Below are 24199 nucleotides of genomic sequence, written 5' to 3' on the forward strand. Positions count from 1 at the left end.
CAGACTGCACACGCACCCCTCCAGCCAACGTCTACCCTCCTCTCTGTCTGGGGGCACCACATCCCCCTCGGCCAATGACCAGCCAACCAACAAGGAATGACTCCGCCTAGTAGTCTCCTGTTGGGTCCTTGAAGCCCCCCTTCAGCCCCTCTGATCAGGACACTCTCTTACCCTCTCGCCAGGGTCTCCAACTGGGCCTGGGTTCCCCTGGATGCCAGGGGGACCAGTCAGTCCCTGAGGAACAAAAGGGAAAGAGGTCAGAGGTGTGTGGAAAAAGGATACGTGGCTGAGAGGGCTCTGGGGAGATCTGGGAGAGAGTTCCAGAATTCAGAGGAGGAGGAGGAAGGAAAGAGGAGATCTGGGTCGATGCGAAGAGGGCCCCGTCGCACATCCGGACTGTCTTTGGGCAAAGAACAGGGACTGAGGGGTCATGGCTGAACTTACTGCAGGGCCTTCTGGGCCAGGTGGCCCCTCCACCAGCATCCCCTGTAGAGTGAAAGATTCAAAGTCAGAGGCTAGAGGGCTAACACCCATTAGTCCCGCCCCTGAGCTTCACTTCCCTGTCTTCCTTCCATTGCCCCAGCTGACTGACAAGCATGACTTACAGGCTCCATCGCAGCAGGTTCCCCTTTCTCTCCCTTTATTCCTCGGGGTCCATGGGCAGCCTGAGGGAGACACACATGTAACCCCCCAGCGGGGCCTGTGAGCAGCCAGAACACCAGGATGGCCCCCATCCCAACTCCCACTTTCCTCCCCAGGGCCTCCCCATATCACCCCAGTCCTACTCACAATTCCAAACATTCACAGAGCCCCCAGGGCTGGCCAGGAGACCTCAGCACACCCTCAATTCCAAATCAGCTCATCTGTTCAGCCCATCTCAGCAAACGCAGCCCTCTTCATCTCCCCAGAGCCTACTTCAGCTATGCCTCCAGACCTTCCTGGATCCCAACCTCCAGACCTTCCTGGATCCCAACCTCCAAACCTTCCTGGATCCCAATCTCCAGACCTTCCTGGATCCCAATCTCCAGACCTTCCTGGATCCCAATCTCCAGACCTTCCTGGATCCCAACCTTCAGACCTTCCTGGATCCCAATCTCCAGACCTTCCTGGATCCCAACCTCCAGACCATCCTGGATCCCAACCTCCAGATCTTCCTGGATCCCAACCTCCAAACCTTCCGGGATCTTCTTTTGGAAACCCTCATTCTGCCCCCCAGACGGCACTGGATCCTGAGAGGCGTTAAAATTCTCACCCTTCCCCCCAGCGTACCACGAAAGACTCTCTCTAAAATGGTGGGCATATTTTTATGGGGGAGTAGTGAGGCTGTGGGGCTGCGAGGGCCATGAGAATCAGATCAATGCAAACCTATGGAAACTTTAACTGCAGGAAGGAAACCCTACCCCCCGCCTCCCCCCCCCCCCGTGCACAGAAAGTCTCCTGTGTAAGAAGTGGCCCACCAATCCCTCAGGTACCTTGATTTCCTCCCCAGTCTGGGCCCTGACCTCGCCCTTGCCCCTCACTCCTACCCCAAGCCCACCTGCTTGCTCCCTCCACCAACCCCCACGCTCCCCATGAAGATACCCAACCCCAAGGGCAGAATCAAGACAAGGGCAGATAGAATGAAGAGCCTTCGACCTCAGTGCCCCCCATGCCCCCCCCACCATCGACCTTCTCCAGAATATGCCCCTCGACCTTCACAAAACAGTAAGGATCAGTGTCCAAACGCTCTCACATTCCACATCAGCCCCGAATATCCCGTAAGTAGCATTCCTTCAAAGGCAGCCGAGGGTCGAGGGTCGCAATGTTAGAGAAGGGGTGTGCGGGAGGGACAGGCAGCCAATGCTACAAAGCAGGCAAAAGATGAAGGGGGGTTGGGAGGGAGAGGAGGGGGAGAACATGAACGACCCCAACCGGCAGGAAGTGGCTGAAGACACACAAGACAAACGAGGGGCGCGGAACAAAGGGAAAACTACTTGGACGCAAGAATGAGGCCAAGGCCAAGCAAAATCAAACCCGGCCAAGCCAGTAAGAAGCCGGACTGCACCAACAGGAAGCGCCTGGACAGACAGGAAGCAGCCAAGAGAAAAAGGATCCCGGAAGTGGATCTCCAACAACATGGGTACAGTACCCAAGAGGAGAAAGAAGTCCCCCCACACGGAGGGAAAGTGGCTCTGGGAAAGGGAATCGCGACGGTGGCCGGCGAGTCTTCCAGAAAACAAAGGCTCAGCCGAGGACACACAAAGGGGCTGCGAGAGCAACCCATGTGGATGAACGGACACACGCACAGGAATTGCCTCGAGGGCATCTTCACACAAGACAGCACGGAAAATAAAACACAGACATAACTGCGGGGTTCGGGGACCCTGTCGGGCACAGTCACAAACCCACGGGTGCCATGGCTGGAAGAGGACGGATAGGGACAGACAGGAACGTGGTGGCTGGGTCAAAGGGCAACACACAGAATCAGATCATTTGGCACAACGATTTCACCCAAAAAAAATGCTGGAGACAGACTGGACATGAGTATCAGGTTAGAGCTGACGGGCCAAACGGTATTTGAAATGGGAGCTGAACTGGGACAGGAAGGCAGTGGCCAAGAAGGATAGGAAGTGAATCACAGGATTTAAAACACATATATGTAATACCGAAACGTCCACAGGAGTCACAGCTGAGGCGAAAAGCAAGGAAAAGCAAGAAGTCGTCTTCTCGGGCGTTCTGTATGGACAGAGAGAGCCAGCCAACCAAAGACAATCGTGGAGGGGACAGGAAGCGACGCTGCAGGTCCTCCCACCAAAAGTCAAGCATGGGTGGGGGCTCCCGGCACTTACGGCTCCTGAGTGGGCTGTCTCCGCGGGGAGGGCGGGGCCGAGCTCAGTCTCCTCCCGGTAATCATGCCCATAGCCATAGGTGTAATCGTAGGGCCCCTGAGGGGCATCTGTGCCACCCTCCCCATATTCCTCTGCCTGGAGCCTGTCAGCTGTGGGGGGCACCTGGAGATCTGTCTGGTCCTTCCCAGTGGGAGAGAAGGGGAGGGAGAGGAGGTAGATGGGGCATTAGGGCTGAGAGGAAACTTTCCAGGGACCCCAAAAGGTGACACCTTCTAACCCCAAAGCCTGTGGGTAAGTGAGCCTGGAGTCCCAAGAAAAGCAGGGCCACATCAGACGGAAATGGGCATCCAAGGTTCAACACGGGGAGGGGGTTCCAAAACCATGGGCCAGTGGGGAAGACGGGAGACGACAAGAAGGGTGGCCGGAGGGCTGGACGCAGACTGGACAGTCCATGGACACAGGAGAGCCAAAAGAGCCCAGGAAACAATAAAGCGACTGGTAGGGAGTCAGAGGGAGGCGGAAAAGTGGCAATGTCTAGCAGAAACTGGTTCCTGAGCATGGAATGAAGGCCAACAGGGCGTGGCCGTTTGACACTGATATGGAGAAGAAGTCACTCGGGGATCAAAGAAGGCTGGGCACAAACACGGACAATTGGGGGGCAGGGAAGTGGTAGCCACACTCAGAGGCAAGCGCATCCACAGGTCTGACGGGACCAGAAGACAGACAGCCGATCACAAATGAACATGACAAACAGAAGAGCCCCCCGGCCAGAGGAGGCGTTCACTCAAGATCACTTGGACCAGGAGAGTGGGTGCTAGACAGCCCTGGCCTCCCGCTGGGCCGAGGGCAGGGGGTGGAGTTACCTCCTCAGGGGATGGAAAAGGGCTTGCTTCCGGCATTCGTCCTTCTTCCACTGGGATGGGGTCCTAACCCCAAGGGGAGGGAAAGGAGCAGAGGAGCATGGGTAGGAAAGAGGAAGGATGGAGCAGTTAGCCTAAGGGAGGCAAAGCAGCATGCCCACCGAGGGCAGCGTTTGTCCCATGCTGGGGGGTGGGGGGAAATCTCAGATCTTGCAACCCCGTAAGAGTGGGACAGTTTAGGGAGAAGGATTCTCCGGGCGTTAGGCGTTTGGGAGCAGAGATCTGGATGCCCCGGCTCTACCTGCCGGTAACCAGTGCCTCTGGTCCTGGAGGGGCCCCGGGCAGCGAGGGGAGCTGCCCGTCGAGCTGGGCGCCGGGAGGGAGGAGGCTGACCCCGTGCTGGGCTGGATCCCCCAACCCTGGAGGGCCTCCGGCCTGCTGAAGGGGGTGCCTGCCGGGCTGATGACCTCTTGGCAGGTGGGGTGGGCTTTCGGGGAGGGGCCCGGCGGCCCCTGGGGGAAGGGGAAGCCTTGTGGTTGGGGCTCCGGGACCGCTGCAGTAGAGAGACATGGGAAGGGGCAGTAAGTGCATAGGCCCCCACCACCACCTATGTAAAAGGGCATCTCTCCCATAGACTGGGGACAGCAGGAAGATGTCACCGTCGACGTTTGTCAGGGATGGTAGATGGAAAGTGAGACATGAAGGGGTCCCTCAAGTTTACCTGATAATCAGGGGTCGTCCCCGGAGTCATCTCATCGTAATAGGGGGGCTCGTAGTCATAGGAGAGCAACTCAGTGGGCTGGGGTTGAGGAAATAGGGAGGGGGGCAGGTAGGAAGGGGGTCGGGTGTTTGGAGGCTCAGCAGGGAAAGGTGGGAAAGAGGGAGGTGAAGAGACAGTGTGGGAGGTAAGAACCAGGTGACATGAAGTTTGAGAACAGGAAGTAGGAGGCAGGCAGGGGGGGGACGGTGACAGAAGAGGTTGGTGGTCAGGAGAAAGATGGGGAGAGGTGGGACATGGGCAACAGGTCTCACATGTGGGGCAGAAGCAGATATGCTTGTGAGAATGGCCCTCCCATCTTCACACCACTGACCCCAAACCACATCGACCATGCTCAGCATCTGCACCCACCCAAACCAGTTTCCCTCCCGCCCCCCCCACCTCCCATGGTAGCCCCTCACTCCGCACCTCTGTGTGCAGAGATCTAGGGGCTGGCTTCCTTGCCCACACTTGGCAGATCCACCACCTTTTAGGGATCCTCTCTACCTGCTACTGCTTGGTCTTAACACCTCAATTTCTTTCTCCCCCTCTGCCTCTCCCCATCTGACTCCCCCAAACGCCCTCCCCAATCCTGGCCCTCCTCTCCTCTCTCCCTGATCACTTAGTTTAAGGAAAGGTTGAGAAACCCCAGGACATAGGTCTAGGGAAAGTGGCTGAGACAACAGCCGTAACGTCTTCATACGGACACTTTCTGCTTCTAAATAAAAATGAACAGATGGCTGGAGGGGAACCAGGAAAGGAGGTGGCTGGGAGAGGACAATGTGATGGGGGAGGGCGCCCACGGGGGCAGGAGGATGGGAGCCCCAGGTGGGGGAGTTCCCCCGGAGAGGGTGTCTGGATGGCTTTCCCTTCGGAGGTACGCTGTGGCTGAGGGCTCTCCTATCTCCCTCCTCACCTGTAGCTGGGGTTCCTGGTTCTGCGGCCTGTGAAGTTTGGATGGTTGCTTCTTTGGAGACCTCTGGGCTCTGTGAGGCTGTTGGTTCTGAGGTCTCTCCCGCGGGGCCCCTTCACACTCCAGTTCCTTCTGCTCACAGGATGCATAGGCAGCTTGAACCCCAGGAGCAAGGACAAGTTCCTGGACGTCACCCTACATGAGGAAAAGGACAGCAACCGGTGGAGGCAGGGAGGACGCCGAGAGGCCGAGCCGTGAAGGATGAGAGGTGGGTTCCGGGTCACACTATAACAATGGGACAAGGCCATTATCCGTTCTCCCAAACGTACAGCTTGTTTCCGTCTTCCCAGGAACCTCCTCATCCACGAGTTCATGGAAGTCGGGCAAGGACCTTTCAGATCCCTTTCTCAGAAGCATTCCACTCAGGGAGGCCCAGGAGGCAATGGCGATGGGCCACTCGCAGCTCCAGAACCAGAGCTAGAGCCCAGGCCTTCCAACCCCAAGGTCAACACAGTGCCCCTTGTAACGGCCCCTTGTGATGACTAGTACAGCTTTTCACAGAGGCCTGCAGCAAAGAATGGCCCAGGCCTAGCTGCCGCCTGGACCTGCCATTGGCAGTGATGGAGAGGATGCTCAGAATCACGGGAGATGAGAGAGGGGACCTTGTTTCTGAATCCCCGTTGGCATGCGTTTTGCCTACACGAGGCCCACCGTGTACTGTGCCTTGTCCTGTGGTGGAGGGAGACTGTGTCGGGCACAGAGACAGACTGGGAGCTGCGTGGAATGACAGAGATCCTCAATGGTCCCTCTGTCATCAGGCCAGTAGATGGTCACAGAATGTTGACTGGCTGGTTGGAGGGTGAGGACCTGCCTGCCTTTGTGGGTGGACAGGTGAGTGAACAGGTGAAAGGGTCAATCGATAGGTGGGCTCCCTAGATGGATTAATTGGTGGGGTGCAAGGTAGCTGAGTGGGTGGATGGGGTGGGAGGCTGGACGGCATGACTGAATGAGTGGCTTCGTGGATGGTCAGTTTAATGAAGCTGTCTACAAGTATTCTGAAGGCAATCGGTGGAAGTTCAGGGGAATGGGAAGCTTGTGCGGTAGGCAGGTGGATAAGAACGAAAATGTACATAGTTGGATAAATGGTGAGTGGTTGTATGAGGAGGTGGAGGAGTGGGCTGAAGGGGTGATTGAGGAAGTGGAAGGATAGGTGGGTGGACAGATGAGTGAAGGGGTAGCTGGGTTGAAGAAGACAGATGGACAGACAGACAGACAGTTCGATGGATGAATTGCAGGAAGGAAGAGTGGCAGATCAGAAAAATGGGTGGATCAGTGGTGAACAGATGAATGGGTGGCGATTGGGTGAGTGCTAGAGAACGCATGCATGAACGCATGGGAGGAAGGGACGCTTAGATAGGTATGTTGATGGTCTAAATGGATGGATGGGCGAGTTGGCATAGCCTGAGCAACAGAATACCTGGCCGTGCACAGACCTGCCATGTAGTGGGCACCTAGTTTTCCTAAAGAGAAAATTGAGCTGGAGACAACAAGAAGTGCAAATATGCACTCAAGAGGGAAGACACAGAGTCACAGGAAGTGAGAGGACGGCGTGCTAGGGTAGAAGGGCATGGACGTAATGCACGAGAGCAGAAGCTGGTTCCCCCCTCTCCTTGCTCAGCTCACCTCAAAGACCTCCTCATCCAGGATCCGCGCACCAAAGATGACCACTCCACTGGTGTCCAGCACGGGGCGGGCACTTCGGGGCAGGGGCCGGGTGACTCGTTTTTTGCAGTCAACAATGACAGTGACGGATTGGCCCTTCACGGCCACAGCCACATGGTGCCACCTGGTCGTGGAGGAAGAGGGGCAAGTGACTGTCTGAAAATCAGTAGGGTCGGGGTAAGGGGGGGGGGGCTTGATGGAAGCGGCGAAACCACTGTTCACAGTAGTTGCCACCACACTTGCTGTCATGTGATGACTGCAGCCGGCCCTGGGTTCATGGCAGCCCCGAGCGCAGCAGACAGAAGACGACCCCGCGGCGGTCACAGATCAGACTGCTGAGCTCTGATCTACAGAGGTCAATTGACCGACTTTTCTCTGTAGACCACCTTGATCTGGAAGCGCTGCTTCCATAGCAACGTGAAAGCCTCCACTGACATGCGATGGCTGCACATGACGTGAGTTGGCCAAACTCGTGGAAAGCAAGGATTCTATTCTGGAACCCCCAGGGCCGGCTAGAAATCGTAACACCAAAACCACGCTCCAGCCATCGAGTCGAGTCCCCTCAACTCAGAGCTGCCCTGTGGGACAGAGCCGACGGGCTCACAAGCTCTTCTGGGCCGTAAATCGTCACAGAAGGAAATGACCAAATCCTTCCCCCTCAAGTACTCACATCGCTTACTGAGTGTGTACAGTGCACCAAGCACCAGGAGATCATTCTGTCGCCTGAAGCTCACAATTCTATCATCAAAGGGGGGCTCTCCGGGAAGTGGGGGACAGCCAGACCAGACTTACTTGCCATCTGCCAGGTTGATACCTCGGAAGACCGGTTGAGCTAGGGGTTGAGGTCGCCCCGTCTGGTCCTCGTACAGGAAGCGGAGAGGTCGGCCGAGCTCCAGGCCCAGCTGCCGGATGCCCTGGGCACTGTAGAGTGTCAGGAACGGAGCCTGGAGGCCAGGCCGGGTCCGGACAACCGCCAGCAGAGAGAAATCTTTGGGGACACCTCCTGGTACCCAAGAGAGACATGCGCAGGTGGAATAAGAAGCCCATGAGAGCCCAAGGCCCCTCCCCTGCTGGCGTCCCGCCAGGATGGATGGCCACCTCCAGCCCTCTCGGCCTATCCTGGGTGACCCCTACCTGGGAAGAGCTGCCGGGTTGGGGCACTGAGCTGGGCGGGGCGGGAAATTCGGTAGGCCACATCAGCTGGACAGATGCCTCTTGTCCTCCGGACCCCATCAGGGAGAGAGGGGAACCTCAAGGCCCGGAGCACATCCACACGGGCGGCACCTGGGAGAATCCAGGAGGGTCAGAGGGAGGGGGCTGCCCTCAGGGGGAGCATCAGAAAGGGGTTACGTGGAGTCACCGTCACCGGAGGGACTGCAGCGTATCACCAGCAGGTCCTCAAGTCCTGTCCTTTCCCTGCCAGTGTCCCCTCCCTTACTCTCTCCTATCTCAGCTTAACCTAGCAACCGGTCTCTTCTACTCTCTCACAGGCACCTAAGTTTATGCGTGGTTACCAGAGGTGGGGGTGGAGTGGAAACTGAGAGGTTAAGGTGACACAACCGTCCCAGGAGGCTGTCTCACTGATAAAAGGTAGCGCTGCAAAACAGATGGTCCTAATTGCTGTCAGTAAATTGGACACCTGTAGAAAGTGTAATTGGCAAACGTTGTGTGATATAGTTACAAAAAAAAAAGACCAGCTGCTGAGGCTGCTAATGTACAAACTCAACGTCTTACGGGATTGGGCTCCTTGGTGTGGAGGCCTGGGGTCATGGTTCATGGACATCTCAGTGAGTTGGCCTCTAACAAGCTCCCTTTCTACCTCCAAGTGCATACTCCCTGGTGTCTGAAAAACTTGTAAGAGGCCCAGCACATGGCCTCCATTCGCGAGGGTCAGGGAGAGGAGGTGGATAGGAGGCTGGGGCCAACTAGCCACAGGACAACCGACTCCCTGCCACGAGTCCAGGATCGGGTGTGGCCAACAACGGTGACTGCACATTTCGGTCAAAGACTCCATAGAAGAATCCTGACCAAGAATTGGGGGTGTGGGGGGAGAACAGAATGTCAAAGGTTCATGAGTTCATGGGGAATGGACGGCCCCTGCAACTATGACCTTGAGATAAGTTTTAAACATACCCCTGAAGTCATCTTAGACCTGAACAAACCCACACCCAAACCCACTGCCTGCCAGTCCGTCCTGACGCAGGGTAGCCCTAGAAGACAGGACAGCTGGCCCGGGGTCTCCGAGGCTGCCAGTCTTTCAGGGGAGAGAGCCTTGTCCTTCTCCCACCGAACAGCTGGGGTGTTGGGTGGGTCACACCTTGTTCCACTGGGCTAACAGTCCAATCCACCACCCACGACGTCACCAGGCTCCTGAAACCTAAAGAGTAGCTTAGCTTGATTAGCCAAGGTCTTCTCCTAAGAACTGTCTGCATGGAATCAACTTGACAATCACCGCCATCGGGTCGGTGCCAGCCCACAGCAGCCCTGTAGGGCAGGGTAGACCGGCCCCTGCTGCTGTTGCTAGGAGTAGAAAGCCCCGTCTTTCTCCTATGGTCGTTTCGAACTGCTGACCTTCCGGGATCGCGGCCCAGGCTGTAACCATTACACCGCGAAGGCTCCCAAACGGGCCAAAGCAATTCAGAAGGTGAGAGAGGAACTTTGGAGGGAGGTGAGTGTGTGTGAATGAGAGAGGAAGGAGTCGTCCTGTGGCCAGCAACCCTGAGCGGGAGGGACACTTCACGTCGGGGGAAACACTTCACTCAATGCTCCCTCCTTTTTCCTTTCTCTGTATCTGTTGGCTTTTCCTCTTCCTTGTCCCTTTTGCTCCCCCATGACCCTCACATTCTGCTCAGTTTTGCTCTTTCTCCTCTCTCACTCCCTCTCCATATCTCTGGGTCTCTGGCCTCTATCCCTCTGCTCCAGCACAAACAACATCTGGACAATCGATCATGCTGGGCACAGGAGGGGCAGGGGCAAAGGGAGGGGGGGTACCAGGGAGGGAACAGGGAGGCAGCCTGTTGGGGAGGTGGGGACACTGATGCTGGCTACGTTGGGGCAGGGGAGGCCAGAAAGAGCTGCCTCAGGAGCCTGTGCCCCCTGCACTGGGAGATGGGCTGTGGGGAGGGGGAGCCTGATGCTGCCACGAGGGGGCTGGAGCAGGGCCAGGGCCCCGAGCCACACATCTGTGGATCTCATCAGCTTCCTTGCCCCAAACCCAGGCTAGCTCCCCACACCTGGAACCTGGACTCTGCCCCACCGCCTACCATCTAATGAATCCAATCCCAGGCCACCAGTCAGTGCACCTGGGACTCAACTTGCTGGGGCTCAAAGTGGAAGGTGCCTGGAAGGCGCCTCTCCCTCACTGGCCCACAGATGCATATCATCAGCTCCAGAGTGTGTGTGTGGGGTGGGGGGGTAGGGGAGGATTCCCAACAAGAGTTCCAGGCAAACTTTCATGGAAGTGTGGGGCAGGGCAGGGGCCAGAGCCGTCGGGAGAGCAGAGCGGGGTGGGGTGGGTGAGGTGGAGCAGGCAGAGAGAAAAAAGGCCCTTTGAGTCCAGGAGCCGGGAAACCACGGTCTTGCCCCCCCACCAGCCCCCACCCAAGCCGGCCCCCGCGTGTGGCGGCTCAGCAAACACCAACACACAAGGGCTGCTTTCAGAGACAGGGAATGAGGGAGACAGAGACACAGAGACTCACAGAGACCCCAGGCCAAGGAGACCTCAGAGGCCCCCACCCTCCACCAAACTCAGAAAAATACAGTTGGGTCCTAGAGACGGATTACCTGAAAGTCCACCCACAGCCTTCCCACCCCAGGCCACTTGCCTCATTTGGTGCCCCACCAAGTCCCTCTGGGGGCCCCATCAGCCCCTCACTACCCCCTCTGGCCCTAAATACCCGTCTACTGTCACTCTTATCAATTCTCTAGGGACCCACTTTCCTATTGAGTCCCAGCTCCACTCCCCCAGTCCCCAAATAAGAGAGTCATCTTGGCCATCCCTGCCTCCCTGGCAGTTGGTCCCCTTCCTGGGCTAAGCAGAAGCACCAGTGTCTAGTCAACCCCCTCCAGTCTCTGAGCCTGGTCTGCATCCCACAGTCCTCTCCTCTTGGAAGTTCTTTCTGTAATCAGACCTAACTCCTCTACGCTTGCTGCCTTTAGGACCATTTCTCTCCAGAGGAAGGAGACAAAGTGAATAGTCAAATTATAGGCAAATCAGCCCCCAGTGTATCCCAAGAGTAGGATCTGCCTAGGATCCAGGTGCTTCCAGGCCCCTCCTCTAGGACGCCAACCCAGTTCTTCTATGAACCCAGTTCTTCTACGGGTCCTGGGGAAATGAAGGTATAGATTGGGGTCATGGACACTGGGGTCCCCAGGGAGCCAGATGGGCCAGTGGGGGAGGGGAGAGGCAGGAATGCAAAGAGTTGGCTCCAGTCTGAGACACCTGATCCGGCCCTGTCCAGCGGCCGTCCTGTTGGCAGCCGGCCTCAGTGCTCCCTAGAGCCAGCCGCGTGGCAGCATCCAGGGCACAGGGAGGGGGGAGGGAGGAGGCGGCATGCCAATAGGACAGTCAGTTGAGTCTTCCCTCCTTCCCCAGCTCTGACCCACAGACAGCCTACTGGCCCCAAGGGTTACACACACACACACACACACACACACACACACACACACCTCATTCATCACCAGGGCCATCTACCATTCCCATCCCCAGCCCAGCACACAAAGATGGACCAGACTGGCCCTGGGCAAGGAACCCTGCTCTGCTCCAGGCTTTCTAGGGTCCCCCACCTTTCCACCTGACCTGTCCACCCCATGCCATCTCAAGGAAGGAACCTGGTATCCTGCCTCACAGCCTGGACCCTTGACCATCAGCCCTGGACATCAGCTGTCCCTTCCCCAGGGACCTGGAGCTGGACCCCAAGAGACCGGCCTGAACCTGGGCTGCTCTTACCTGCCCAGGCTGGGGCTGTGCTCAACCCCAGCACCAGCGAGACGAGCAGGAGGAGGCGGTGGCAGCGGCTGCCCAGCTCCATGGCCCGACGCCCCATGGCTGACAGGAGAGCCAAGCAGGCGGCTTGGACGCAGAGGTCCGGGGAGGTCAGAGGCTATCGGGCCAGCGGCGGCGACGCTCAGCGGCCCAACTCCATGCAGAGGCGCCGTCGGGGCTCCGGCTCAGCTCCCTCCTCGGTGGCCGCCGCTCCTGTGTGTCCCCGGCCACCCCAGCGGCCCAGAGCCCCCACCTCGCCCACGCCCCCGGCCCGGCCCCCAGCGGCAGTCGCCCGCCCACTGCCACCAAGGGGAAACCCCACCCTCCGTCTCCACCTGAGGCTGGAGGGGCGGGGGCGAGCCCTCCCTCCCTCCCTGATCCTGACTGGTCCCCCTGCTCTCGCAGACTCGGCTGACCGCACCCCCAGATTCTTCGGGAATATGGGTCCCTTGTCCCCAGCCTCTACCTCGTCCAGCACCCTGAGGTGCAGTCTCAGCCCCCCTGGTTGGCGACCAGCACCTCTGGGTATCGGTGGTGGGGCGGGACTTGGGACACGGAGGGGGGTGAGAGGCGGCCCGGGGGTCGCCGCCCCCTGTCACCAGGTCTCCGTAATTACATCCCCTTGCCCCGCCCCGGGTAATTACAGAGGCGAGCTTGGGGCTGGGGTATTTATAGACGGGGCTATAGATAGGAGACCCGCAAGGCCACAGCGGGAGGCAGGGGGGCGGGGTGCACTAATGGAGCCTGGGACCGAGGACCAGCCGGTGGACAAGGCTCCGGGTGATGAAAACAGGGGGAGTGGGTAAAGGAGTCCGGGAGCCCCAGGTGGAATGAGACACCGGCACTGTACAGATGAAGGGCAGGTGACGCTAGTTGGGAGGGTCTGGGGAAATAGGGTCACCCAGGGACACGAAGTGGCTTCCAGCCAGTGCACCCACAAGGTGGCCACATTGGGCGTTCTTATGCAGGCCCCCCCGCGCGCCGTTTTTGCCCGGAGCCAGCGGCACCGCTGGAGAGAAGGCTCGAACTCCAGCCCAGGCGCCGCCGCCCGCTGGCAGCGAAGGATGCAGGCTAACAAGGAGCCTTTGAGTATCAGCCTCCACCCCCTTACCCCTCCAGTCAGCCCCGCCCCCAAGCCTGGCACACCCTCCCCCGCCCAATGCGGAGGGGGGGCACCCCCACCCACAAAGCACGCCTTGTCTCCCCACCCTGCGCCTTTCTCAGACCCCAGGGAACCTGCGCCGCAGTCTCCAGGAGCGCATCCGGTGTTCCCTAAGGGGCACCACGGCCACCACCCCAAGCCCTGCACGGCGCTGCCCCCCAAACAGTCACCCAGTCCAGAAAAGCAGCGATTTTAATTTGAAAGCGAGTTTATGTGTGTGAGTGAAGGAGGGAAAGGAAACCCGAAGAGCAGAGCTGCAGGGCAGAAACCATGCAGCCCTGGCGCGCCATCTGCAGACCCGCCACCTCCCCTCCACCAACTCCCCTCCGTTCTTGGGCCAGACTCCTCCGCGTCCCTCCCCGTGCCATCCTACTGGGCAGCCAGTGGGAAGGCCCAGAGGACTACACTCACAGGGACAGTACTCGGCCCTCGTCCTCCACCCAAGGCCATCAAGGCAGGGTCCCAGTTAGATGTGGGGAAGAGGGGCAGCGGAGGGCAAAAGCCAGTGGTCGGAGATCCCCAGGGGCAAACCAACTTAGGGCCCTGCCTTTCCCAAACAGCCGCATCCACCACTGGCATGTCTTAGTCAACCTGGGGAAGTACAGTACTTCTCTGAGACTAACTGCAAGTCTCTGTCTTCAGAGGAAATTAAAAATAGCAGGTTGCCTCCTCCCCCACCTTGCTCCTCAGTCTGACTGAAGCAGGAGGTGAGTGCACCAGGGGCCCCTAGAAAGGAGCCAGCGACAGGCCCCCTCCCCTCTTCCAGAGCGACCCAGCTGCTGGGCTTAGGAAGAGGAAGGCCTGTCAGAGCCCTGCTCCCATGTCCATCTGCTTGGGGGGCCTGCCCCCCATGATCCATCTCTAGGGGAGCTCCCAGTTCCACTTTTCAGACGGGGAAAGACATGAGGCAGGATGTGAATGGGAGCAGGCCAGGGCTTTGCGCTGGGGAGGGAGACCAGTCCAGGCAGGGGATGGGAGCCCACACAGAACCAAGGACAGGAGGCCACTTCGGGGAAGTCCCCAGCCCTGGCAGCACTCTGGAGGCCCCAGTGACTTGGAATCTGAAGCAGACGCTTTGGGGTTAGAGGTAACGGAGCCCCTAAAAGGTCTCTGCTCTGGCCCTGCATTGCTCGTCCCCAGAGGGCCCCGGGGAACTTGGCCCCTTCCCTCCTCCCCTCCCTGTCCCAGGCTGGGAGTCTCTGCTGGATGCGCACCCCTGAGGGTGAGGAGGAGCACCAGTCAGTCGGGGTCCAGGCTCAGGCCAGTTGGTGGGGAGCTTCGAGCATCTCCATAAGGAAGGTGTCGATGGGAGTGTCACCAATGAGCTTGAAGAAAAACAGGTGCTCCAGACACTTGAGGCCAATGGACCGGAGGGCAGGGAGGCGCAGCAGCAGCTTGGCAAACCTGAGGCGGGCAGTGGAAAAGGAGGTGAGCGCTGGGTCCCCTCTCATGGCGCTGCCCAGTCCTGCCCGGGAAGGCCGCAGTGCCCACGGCTCGTCTCACCGTCCCTGCTGCTCAGGGTACTTCTGTTTGCAGTAGGTCTCCAGGGAGGCATACACTTTCTCCCGGAGGACCTCCACCTCACTGGGGTTGGAGAGGCCCTTGGCGTCTGGGATGGCCGGGAAGAGAGAACAAAAAAGGGGGAAGGTGAATCTCTTCAGGGCAGGCATGCAGGCGGGGCACACAGACCTTCCCCCTCGGGCCCCTACTTGCCCTCCACCAGCTGGCTTGCCAAAGGAAGCAGAGCTTCGAGTCATTTAGCCCATTCGGTTTGTGGGATGGAGTTGGAAAGGGAACAGATGCAGACTTAAAGAGATTTCGGGTTGAGGGTCTTACTGAGGGGGAATAGCTTAGGAGTCCTTGGAGAAGAGGAGGCCCCAAGGTTGCTTTGGTCTTGGAAGACAGGGGTGACCCTCCTCTTACCTGGATTGAAGAGAATGATTGCCCTCAGGCAGCCAAGCTCTGTCTTGTCCATCCTCATGTCACGCATTTTGGACACTAGCTCTGTCAGCACCCTGGAGAGGGACCTGCAGGTCACTCAAAGGTCACAGCTCAGCCAGCCTTGGACACGGACCAGCCTATAGCCCCAATCCCTCTACCTACTGGCCAGGCCAGTCCAGCCGAGGGCCACTGACCGATCAAAGATGGCTCCCACTCCTGCAGAGTGGGCAGAGTTGCGGTGCACGTGGAGCCCCGTGGCTAGTAGGATGCCGTCTCGGACGTCGATGGAGCGGTGCGAGAAGGAGGCGATGAGCAGCTCGTTCCACCCTGGGAGCAGGAAGGCAGGGGCGGGAGCAGAGTGGGGAAAGAGGAGGAGGAGGAGTGGCCAGGTCAGTGACCTGGGCTCCCTGGGTATGCAAGGTCAGGTCCCTGGGTTCACTGGCGGTCAGGAGGCCAAGGAGGGGCCAAATGTCAAGGTGACAAAGGGACCCAATGTCACTGACCTGCCCGGAGCAAAATGACCTGGTCATCCAAAGGCAATGAGGAGAAGTGTGGGATCCTCTTCGCCCACTCGACGAGCGTGAACAGCTGCTTGTCAGCGGCCTGGCAGATGTTAGTCACGGGGTCGTTAGGCTGCAGGAGGCAGGAGGGTAAGAGTTATGGAAGGCCTGGAGGTATTTTGACACACCCTCCTTAAACTGCGGTCTTTCTTCAGGTCCCTTCTGAACCAATCCCCATAATTGGGTTTTCTCCTCCAACAAGGATTTTTGGGGGATTTGCCTGTGGTTCTGCCGGTGCGGAGTTTGGGGGACGGAGGGAGCTCCCATGTCCACCTCAGGTGTTTGACACGCCTGGTCTGACATCGCTTCCAACCCCAGGCAGTATTAGGAGGAGGTTGGGGATCCCCTCCCCTGCCCCACCCCCATCAAGGAGAGTGAATCGACCCCATCACTCACGCTGCTGCCGCTACCCCCGGTTCCCCCAGGACCCTCAATGCCCTGGTCACTCTTCTGCTCCACAGCAAGCTCTGCCTCCAGGATCCTGTCCACAGGCATCTCCTCGGGGGCTCCCCCAGGCCCCTCCCCATCCCCATCTTTGTCCTTTCCCCGCTGACGTTCCTCCTGTACCGCTGGGGGATTGGGGGAGGGGGGGAGGGAAAGAAAGTGGACAGTCAGCAGCAAGTCACACAGGGTTCAAAATGCTCTTGAGAAACTTACCAGCATCTCAGAGCCCCGAAGAACTATTTCTAGGAACTGGGGCAGTCACTAGACATGGTAACCTGGGGACAACAGTCTTGAAGCAAGGGTAGACACATGAGTCAAGGAGAAGGGGAGGGGAGGGGAAGGAAACAAGGGCAACAGGGAACTAAGTCTTTAAATGTCCTATTGCATGCTAAGGTATGTGCCAAGCGCGTTTCTAACAGTCACACAACCACCACATACACGCTGTGAACTACTGTTCCCATCTTTCAAGATGGAGTGGGACATGGAGCAGGTCGATTACTAGCCCAAGTTCACGCACGTGTGCTTGGCTGCCGTGCCTTCAGAGATGCGGGCTCTGATCCCCTCCTGGCCCCTCTTCTGCCACGTAGCCCTGGGAAAGCCCCCTTACCCCCCAGCCTTGCGCTGGCCTTCACAAAGCTGAGGTTTGATGGAGACCATCACAAAAGCAGAGGTTCCCAAACTTATTTGCCTACCACCCCATTTTCAGAAACTTCACAAAACTACTCCGTGCCCTTTCCCCTGGCATTTAAAGCCTTCTGTATTATAGCCCATAACGCAGGATAAAGCACAGGGATCGATCTGCCTTGCAGGTGTCCCCCCTCCATCACTCCAGGTGCCCCTAGGGGGCAGTATGGGTCGCTCTGGGAACCAATGCTCTAAAGTCAATTGCCGGCATGTCAATTCTGACTCATGGAGACCCTGCGGGGCAGAGACCCCGCCTCTGTGAGTTTCTGGACTACAACTCTTTACAGGAGTAGAAAGCCTCGCCTTCCTCCCTTGGAGTGGCTGGTGGCTTCAAACTGCTGACCTTGCAGCTGGCAGCCCAATGCATAAACACCACCCCACCAGTCAGTCTCTGTCTCTCTCTCTCTCAGAATTCCTCAGCCAGACTTAAGCAGGTCAGATGGAGGGAAAGCAGCAATGTCGGTAGTGTCAGTGTAGAGACCCAGAGATCAGAGGAGACCAAAGAGAAAGCATCAAGTCAGACTGTTTGGGTTAGAGGAAGGGAGCTAGAGAGGCTCACTGTGGGAAGAGGCATGCTCTCTACCCTGGGAGCCAACTAGGGAGGGGACACAGGAACAGGCCAGAGAGGTCACCAAGAGGCGAACTAGAGGGACTAGCCTTAGGATGCCGGGAGGGGGGGGGGGGGGAGCTGATGAGGACAGTGAGCAATCAAACATCGCCCTCTGGAGGAGAGCGAGCTGTCCAGCCTCTGCAGGGACTGGTGTTCCCAGATCCTCTTCCTCCTCCCTCCTCTCCCAGGGTGGGCTGTAGAGTGTCCACAAGGCTGGGCCCCTGACTGACCTTCCCTCTTCATGCCTGTGGCCAGGCACTTCTGATAGCGGCAGTACTGACAGCGGTTCCGCTGGCGCTTGTCCACCGTGCAGTCCTTGTTGTCCCGGCATGAGTAGGTCAGGTCCTTGCGGATGGTGCGCTTAAAGAAGCCCTTGCAGCCCTCGCAGCTGTACACCCCATAGTGTTTGCCTGCAGCAGAGAGGGAGAGGGAGCCCACACGCCGCCGCTGTCAGACGGGCACTTCCCACCTAGCTTCTCTCTATCAAATCGCTGGCCAACCTCCCCAGGCAAAGCTTATTTTAAGTCCTCCCTGTAAGTGCCAAACAGCCAGGGGACCAGGAGGAGAAGGATGTTCCCCTTTTGTACATACGTGCTGTCTCAGCCCTTTCTTCCCTCTCCTGCCCCGCCCTACCACTTAGTTTCAGGTCCTCCACGCTCACCAGGGCTCCCCCAGCTCACTTTACTCCAGCCTGATCCTAGCACCCCAGAATTCCCACAGCCCACGGGACGTGGCCCCAATTCTATCTTTCCTCCTCTCTGGTCCTCTGAGTCCCGTACCTGAGCTTCTGTCCCCGCAGATTGCACACAGGCGTTTGCCAGCCCCAGGGCCACCTGGAGGGGGTGGACAGTGCAGGCCCCGGACACCTAAGACTGGTGGCTTCACATCTTCTTGGGGGCCAGACCCACCCCCAGGAAGCGATACTGTTGAGTTAATCTGGGATGAGGGAAATAGGGAAGTCACAGGGAGACTCATTGGGAAGGAGACTCTCACAGGTCCCAGGACTCATGCCCTCCCACAGGAGCAGGGGCTGCGTTGCACATTCCCGGGGTCACTCCACGCTACAGTCTATGGCACAATCCAAAAGAATGGGCATAAACAGTGTCCCCTGAAATTGTGCAACACAGTGGCTCTGAGGGGCACGGATCTTGGAAAGCAGATGAGACCATCCTGGAAAGAAAGAGGGGCTCAAGGCGCAAAAATGACTGACAGAAGAAAGGGATTGCAGGATGATTGCCAGGTCCTGTTAGAGGGCCGGGGAAGAAGCATGCACTGAAAGATCAGTCACCTCGGAAGCCCAGGAAGGGGTCTCTCAAGAACCACAGCCTACCCGGAAGAGAGGGCTAGATCAGTGGGCCATAGGCAAGTTCACACAATGATCTGGGGGTCACAAGGAAATGAAAGTGAAGAGGCAGCAGCAAGTCACGACCTCTCACCTGGGGGCTGCTGACAGGCCCGGAGAATCCTGGGGGAGCTGGAGGGGGCAGGCCTGGGGACCCCATGGAAGAGCTGATGACCGGGAAGGGGGAGCCCAGTGGAGGTGGTGGCAGTGGGGGTGGGAGCGGAGCCCCCGTGCTTCCAAGAGATGGGGCTGCCGAAGGGGGCAGGGGTGGCCCAGGAGGAGAAGGGGGAGGGACCCCCTGGGTAAGGGGATTTGGGGAGGAGCTGTCTGGGCTTCGGGAGTCTGAGGAAGGGGTACACACAAGTACAGAGACACACAGAGACAGGAGAGACAAAAAGAGAGAATGAGTCTTCGTTCATCCAACTGGAAGCTTTAATTCTCTAATCCCCTGCTGCACCCCACCCCCTCCACCCTATCCGGCCCATCACTCAGTCCAGAGACACCCTGTTGTCAAACGTTTTAACTCCCGTGGTGGTAGGGGAGGGGGGGGGTGCGGGAGCGGTGACAAAGGAGAGGTGTGTAATTCCAGGTGAGGCAAAACTCCAAGCAAGATATTTGCGTGACTACCGGGTCACGTCAAACCAGACCCGTCTCCGGTGGGTGGGGCAGCACGTGGGGTGCAACAACTAGCCCCTCCGTCCGTCCCTGCTTTGGAGCGCAGGAGCCTGATAGAGCAAGTGAGGGGTGTGGGTGGAAGACAGCCCCCCTCCAAGCACACGGGATCCACCTTCACGTGTCCAGTGCACTCAGGGTTGAAGGGAATCACGTCCTTCCCACGCCAGGGACTTCCGAAGCTCAGGGGCCTCGCGGCCAAGGTTAAGAAGGAGGCAGCTCCCCCTCCCCGCCCCGCCCCGGAGGGAGGGCGCTCAGGCCCTCGCGAGGTGGGGGGGTGCGTGTTTACAAACAAGGGGGCGGGAGCGGCAAGGAGAGCGCGCCGGAGGGTGGGGGGAAGGGGGCTTGCAGGCGACCGAGCGGCCACTCGCCCGCCGGTCCGCCCGCGAGGGCACTCACCCCGCCCGCAGTCGCCCATTCCGTCCCGTCCGGCCTCCCCCGGCTCCGGCTCCGGGGTTTGTTGTTCTCCGGCCGCTGCCGCCGCCGCCGCCGCCGCCGCGGGATCCAGCCAGGGCCGTCGCCGCCGCCACCGGGACGCGACCCCACAATGCATCTCTCTCCGCACCCCCACCGGCCCACACTGCCCCGCGGCGAGCCGCTGGGGGAGGAAGGGCGGGCGGGCGGCCCAAGACATGACGCCCGCTTGGGAGGGGGGGGCGCCGGGGAGGTGCCACGAACTCCCCGAGCCCCCGGCAGCCCCCGAGGGAAAGACTCCGGGCCAGAACCGGGCTGAGTCAGGCGCTGCGCCGAGCTCGGCTCCGAAATGACAGCGCCGCCGTGGCAGCCATCTTGGTACAGACGGGAAGTCTGGCTCCGGCGCCCGCCCCCTCGTCTGGCTGGAAACGGAGGAGGCGGGCTCCTCGGCCCTGCGAGCCCGCCGGGCCCGCCTCGCCTCAGAGAACCTCCGCGCTCGCGCATGCTCGCTAGAGACTGGGGGGCGGGGGGGGCCCTTCGCCGCGCCCGCAGCGCGACCATCTTGGTAAAGGGGTTCGGACGCCGGGAGAGCGGAATTTCCTGCTCTCGCGGGAGCTAAGGAGGAGAGTGCCACGTCCAAGCCGACTGGGAGAAGAGAGGATCCCGGAGCCGGTAAGAATTCCCTTGCTTTTTTCCCCCCACCGTTCTTTCCGGGCCTTTTCCGCCACCTAATGGGTCATAGAGACGAGGGCCCAGAGGGGCCATAATGCGGCGGACCGAAGCCTAGAGCGGCAGCCTCGGGGGCCCTACATCCGTGAAGGGGGGGACAGGATAAAGACAACGAGTCTTGGGAACAATGTGGGTGGGAACCGAATGGAATGGAGGGGCCCTTAGAGGTGGACGGAAGGCCCGACCTGAGTAAAGTGTCAGCTGTGTAGGCGTAGAATTGAGGGACAAGCGAAGTCACCGCCTCTATCCCTCCGGTCAGCATGATGGCCAGAGGCCTGGGGTCTCCCCCCTGGGTGACCGTGGGACTGCTGACCTGGGCGGCCTTGGGGCTGCTGGTGGCCGGACACGAGGGTCACGGCGACCTGCACGACGACCTGCACGAGGACTTCCATGGGCACAGCCACGGGCACCCACATGAGGACTTCCACCATGGACACAGCCATGCCCATGGCCATGGCCACACTCATGAGAGCATCTGGCATGGACATACCCACGGTCACGATCATGGACATTCACATGAGGATTTGCACCATGGCCATAGCCATGGCCACTCCCATGAGAGCCTCTCCCACAGAGGACATGGACATGACCATGCGCATAGCCATGGAGGCTATGGGGAGTCTGGGGCTCCAGGCATCAAGCAGGACCTGGACACTGTCACTCTTTGGGCCTATGTGAGTCCCCAGGGGATGGGGGCGAGAGGGGCTGGTTCTGAATTGTTCGAAAACCCGCACCATTTGCATCTCGCCTTTCCCTCACCAGGCACTTGGGGCCACAGTGCTGATCTCGGCAGCTCCGTTTTTTGTCCTCTTCCTCATCCCCGTGGAGTCGAACTCCCCTCGGCATCGCTCATTGCTCCAGATCTTGCTCAGTTTTGCTTCTGGGGGACTTCTAGGAGATGCCTTTCTGCACCTCATCCCTCACGCCCTGGGTAAGTGATCCCTGCAGAAGATGGGTTATTCCTGGGGCAGAGGGGGATCTCTCCCCTTCCCATACCCTCTGGTGTTTACCCCCAGGGGCGGTCGTTCTCTCATCTGGCCTTTTCCCTTCTTGCCCCAGAGCCTCATTCCCACCAGCCCCCGGTGGTGCAGCCAGGTGGACATGGACACTCGCACAGTGGTGAGGAAAGGGCAAAGAGGGGGTGGACTTGAGATCATGTTTGGGAACCGTCTGCCCTTCCCAGTCAGCATCTACACTTGGGGAAGAGGAATCGAACCTGTGCATTCCCCTTAACATCATTCCCCTTAACATCCTCAGGCCAGGGCCCCATTCTCTCCGTGGGGCTGTGGGTCCTTGGTGGAATTGTCGCCTTCCTTGTGGTGGAGAAATTTGTAAGACATGTGAAAGGAGGACATGGACACACTCATGGTCACACGCATGGAAGTCATGGACATGGAAGACAAGGTGAGCTGTCTGCCTCAGCATCTTCGTCTGTGGCTGTTAGATGGAAGAGGGCTTTTCACTTGAAAAGATGTCAGGTATGCACATTTCATTGTCTTTTTCCTTCATATCGAGGAAAAAGATATTTCTGCTGTGCCAGATGACTCATTGGAGGTAAATTAGCAGTGTGGCTACTCTAGCCATCGCTGTCAGTCACCTCCACACATTGCAAAAAAAGAGAAAGACAGTATGTCAGGCAGTGTCTGTTTCTCCACTCCTACCAGCCCCTCTCTTCCTTCAGAAGGTCCTTCAAAGGAGAAGCAGAATGCAGAGGGGGAAGAAAAGGATGCCGGGGGGGCACGGAAGAGGAAAGGAGGGAGCACGGGGCCCAAAGATGGGTCGCTGAGACCTCAGAACCCTGAAGAGGAAACAGCAGGCTCAGGTGAGGGTCAAGACTAGCATCAGCCGAAGCAGTGGGCATACTTGAGAAGCAGCGCACATGGAGGATGCAGACGGCTGAGACCCACAGGGGGCCTACTTGTGGAGTGGTCTCTTGGGGGGGGGGGTGAGAAGGGCTGGCCTGGCGATAGTGGCTGCCTCTGCTCTGATGGTCCTCCTCTTCTCCAAGACCTCCGTGTATCAGGATATCTGAATCTGGCTGCTGACCTGGCACACAACTTCACTGATGGCCTGGCGATCGGCGCTTCGTTTCGCGGAGGCCGAGGGCTGGGGGTGCTGACCACGGTGACGGTCCTGCTACACGAAGTGCCCCATGAAGTTGGAGACTTTGCCATCTTGGTCCAGTCTGGCTGCAGCAAAAAGCAGGTTGGTGATGATTTGTACCAAACCTGGTTGCCTGAAATCCTGTGTCCTTGCTCACCCACCCAAAATCCAAGACTGCACAAGTCCTGCTGTCATTAAAAACATCCTCTAGAAATGAAGAAGAGTACATTCTGTTTCTTTGTCCTGTAGCCTAGCATGTCTTCAACTGTAGTCTCTACTCTGAATGGTTTATGTTCACCCCACTCCTTACTCTCACCTGAATCAGAATGAGTGTCTGCTCTAAACTCTTTGTAAGATTTTTCTAGAAAATGCCTACCTAGATGCCCTCCCTTTCCCCCTTAGTTTCCAAAGACACCCACCCTACCCATGTATGCCCATAGCCCCCACCAGCCATAGCTAACACAGTGATACTCCTTTACTCCCGACTAATGTCTCTCTCTTCTGCTCTCCAGGCGATGCGTCTACAGCTGGTGACGGCAGTCGGGGCATTGGTGGGCACCGCCTGTGCCCTTCTAGCTGAAGGAGGGGCAGTGGGCAGTGAAGTGTCAGGCAGTGCAGGTCCTGGCTGGGTGCTGCCATTCACTGCAGGGGGCTTCATCTATGTGGCAACGGTGTCTGTGTTGCCGGAGCTGTTGAGGGAGGCATCCCCACTGCAGTCACTTTTGGAGGTGCTGGGGCTGCTGGGCGGCGTGGTCATGATGGTGCTCATAGCCCACCTCGAGTGAGAGGCGGGATGGATTGCCCCCCACTCCTGCCTCACGGCCCCAGATCCTCACTCCAGGTTGGGGGTCCTGACCAGGAATATCTGCCAGCGGAAAGAGTTGTGGCCTCAGGAAGTGGTGCTTTGGGCGGTGGGGGCCATTGCGGTCTGGCAGTTGAACAGGGGCTATCCAGGTGAGAAGAAGCAGCCTGAAGGACCACACTTTTGGGCACCAACTGACCACACAGTTGGGATTTCAGGGGCCAATGGGGGCTGGGAAGAAAACTGGAAGGGAGTAGGACGATGCCAGCCTACCAGTGTCCCCAATTCCATCTACTCTCAGAGGACCAAGCTGCCACATACAGGCTTCTCCAAGGGCCACCTGCTTCTCTCCCACCTGCTGGAGGCTTCCAGGAAGTTCAGAGCCCTGGACAGAGGACATAGAAGAATCGGGGGTGGGGGGGATGATGAACATCCATTAAACGTCTATGAATCGTGTGCCCTGATCTGGGAGTGATTTAGGAGGGGTGGGTGGGATGGGGGAAGAGTTAGTTGCTAATCTCCTGACCTTATCTTTTTTTTTTAATGTCACTGTTTGGATTGAGGGGTGGGGTGGAGTCCGGAAATAAAGTCCTCCGATCTGATCTACCGTGCCCTATGCAGTCTTTGTCTGTTTTGGGAAGTGGGAGATGTGGGTCCTGGGCCACCCAGGTC

At 58.6% G+C, this 24199-nt stretch overlaps 3 protein-coding genes and 1 non-coding gene across 7 annotated transcripts in view; 2 read left to right on the plus strand and 2 right to left on the minus strand.

Annotated features, from left to right (window-relative positions):
- The window catches only part of COL11A2 (collagen type XI alpha 2 chain), a 29884-nt gene extending 17759 nt beyond the window's left edge, over positions 1 to 12125 (minus strand). The window contains exons 1-9 of the mRNA XM_075553847.1: positions 12029 to 12125; positions 8215 to 8364; positions 7873 to 8083; positions 7042 to 7204; positions 5362 to 5553; positions 3692 to 3754; positions 606 to 665; positions 445 to 486; positions 172 to 234 (exon numbers count right to left, since the gene is read on the minus strand). Coding sequence (XP_075409962.1) covers positions 172 to 234; positions 445 to 486; positions 606 to 665; positions 3692 to 3754; positions 5362 to 5553; positions 7042 to 7204; positions 7873 to 8083; positions 8215 to 8364; positions 12029 to 12125 — 1041 coding nt within the window. The remainder of the gene's footprint in view (positions 1 to 171; positions 235 to 444; positions 487 to 605; positions 666 to 3691; positions 3755 to 5361; positions 5554 to 7041; positions 7205 to 7872; positions 8084 to 8214; positions 8365 to 12028) is intronic.
- Positions 12126 to 13400: 1275 nt separating this feature from the next.
- RXRB (retinoid X receptor beta) lies at positions 13401 to 20331 on the minus strand. 2 transcript variants are annotated; one of them, XM_075555443.1, is made up of 10 exons: positions 19879 to 20331; positions 18902 to 19149; positions 18245 to 18401; positions 17696 to 17875; positions 16124 to 16296; positions 15671 to 15800; positions 15362 to 15494; positions 15150 to 15253; positions 14730 to 14835; positions 13401 to 14630 (listed from the first exon to the last, which is right to left on the minus strand). In XM_075555443.1, exons 1-10 carry the CDS (start codon positions 20111 to 20113, stop codon positions 14483 to 14485), a joined length of 1614 nt encoding a protein of 537 aa, XP_075411558.1. In that variant the 5' UTR covers positions 20114 to 20331; the 3' UTR covers positions 13401 to 14482. The 2 variants fall into 2 exon arrangements, with proteins under 2 accessions (XP_075411558.1, XP_075411557.1); XM_075555442.1 differs by having other exon boundaries at positions 15150 to 15241; positions 19879 to 20248.
- Positions 20332 to 20377: 46 nt separating this feature from the next.
- Positions 20378 to 24129, plus strand: SLC39A7 (solute carrier family 39 member 7). 3 transcript variants are annotated; one of them, XM_075555446.1, is made up of 8 exons: positions 20378 to 20565; positions 20882 to 21296; positions 21385 to 21553; positions 21682 to 21741; positions 21880 to 22026; positions 22307 to 22444; positions 22631 to 22827; positions 23238 to 24129. In XM_075555446.1, the coding sequence occupies exons 2-8, from the start codon at positions 20883 to 20885 to the stop codon at positions 23508 to 23510; spliced, it is 1398 nt and encodes a 465-aa protein (XP_075411561.1). In that variant the 5' UTR covers positions 20378 to 20565; position 20882; the 3' UTR covers positions 23511 to 24129. The 3 variants fall into 3 exon arrangements, with proteins under 3 accessions (XP_075411561.1, XP_075411559.1, XP_075411560.1); XM_075555444.1 differs by having other exon boundaries at positions 20404 to 20565; positions 22304 to 22444; XM_075555445.1 differs by lacking the exon at positions 20378 to 20565 and having other exon boundaries at positions 20572 to 21296; positions 22304 to 22444.
- LOC142454075 (small nucleolar RNA SNORA19) lies at positions 22103 to 22231 on the plus strand. The gene has a single exon (XR_012785605.1). It is a non-coding gene; the product is annotated as a small nucleolar RNA SNORA19 (small nucleolar RNA).
- Positions 24130 to 24199: the final 70 nt, after the last annotated feature.

Source organism: Tenrec ecaudatus, chromosome 7 (genome assembly GCF_050624435.1).
Source record: "Tenrec ecaudatus isolate mTenEca1 chromosome 7, mTenEca1.hap1, whole genome shotgun sequence".
Taxonomy (NCBI): domain Eukaryota; kingdom Metazoa; phylum Chordata; class Mammalia; order Afrosoricida; family Tenrecidae; genus Tenrec; species Tenrec ecaudatus.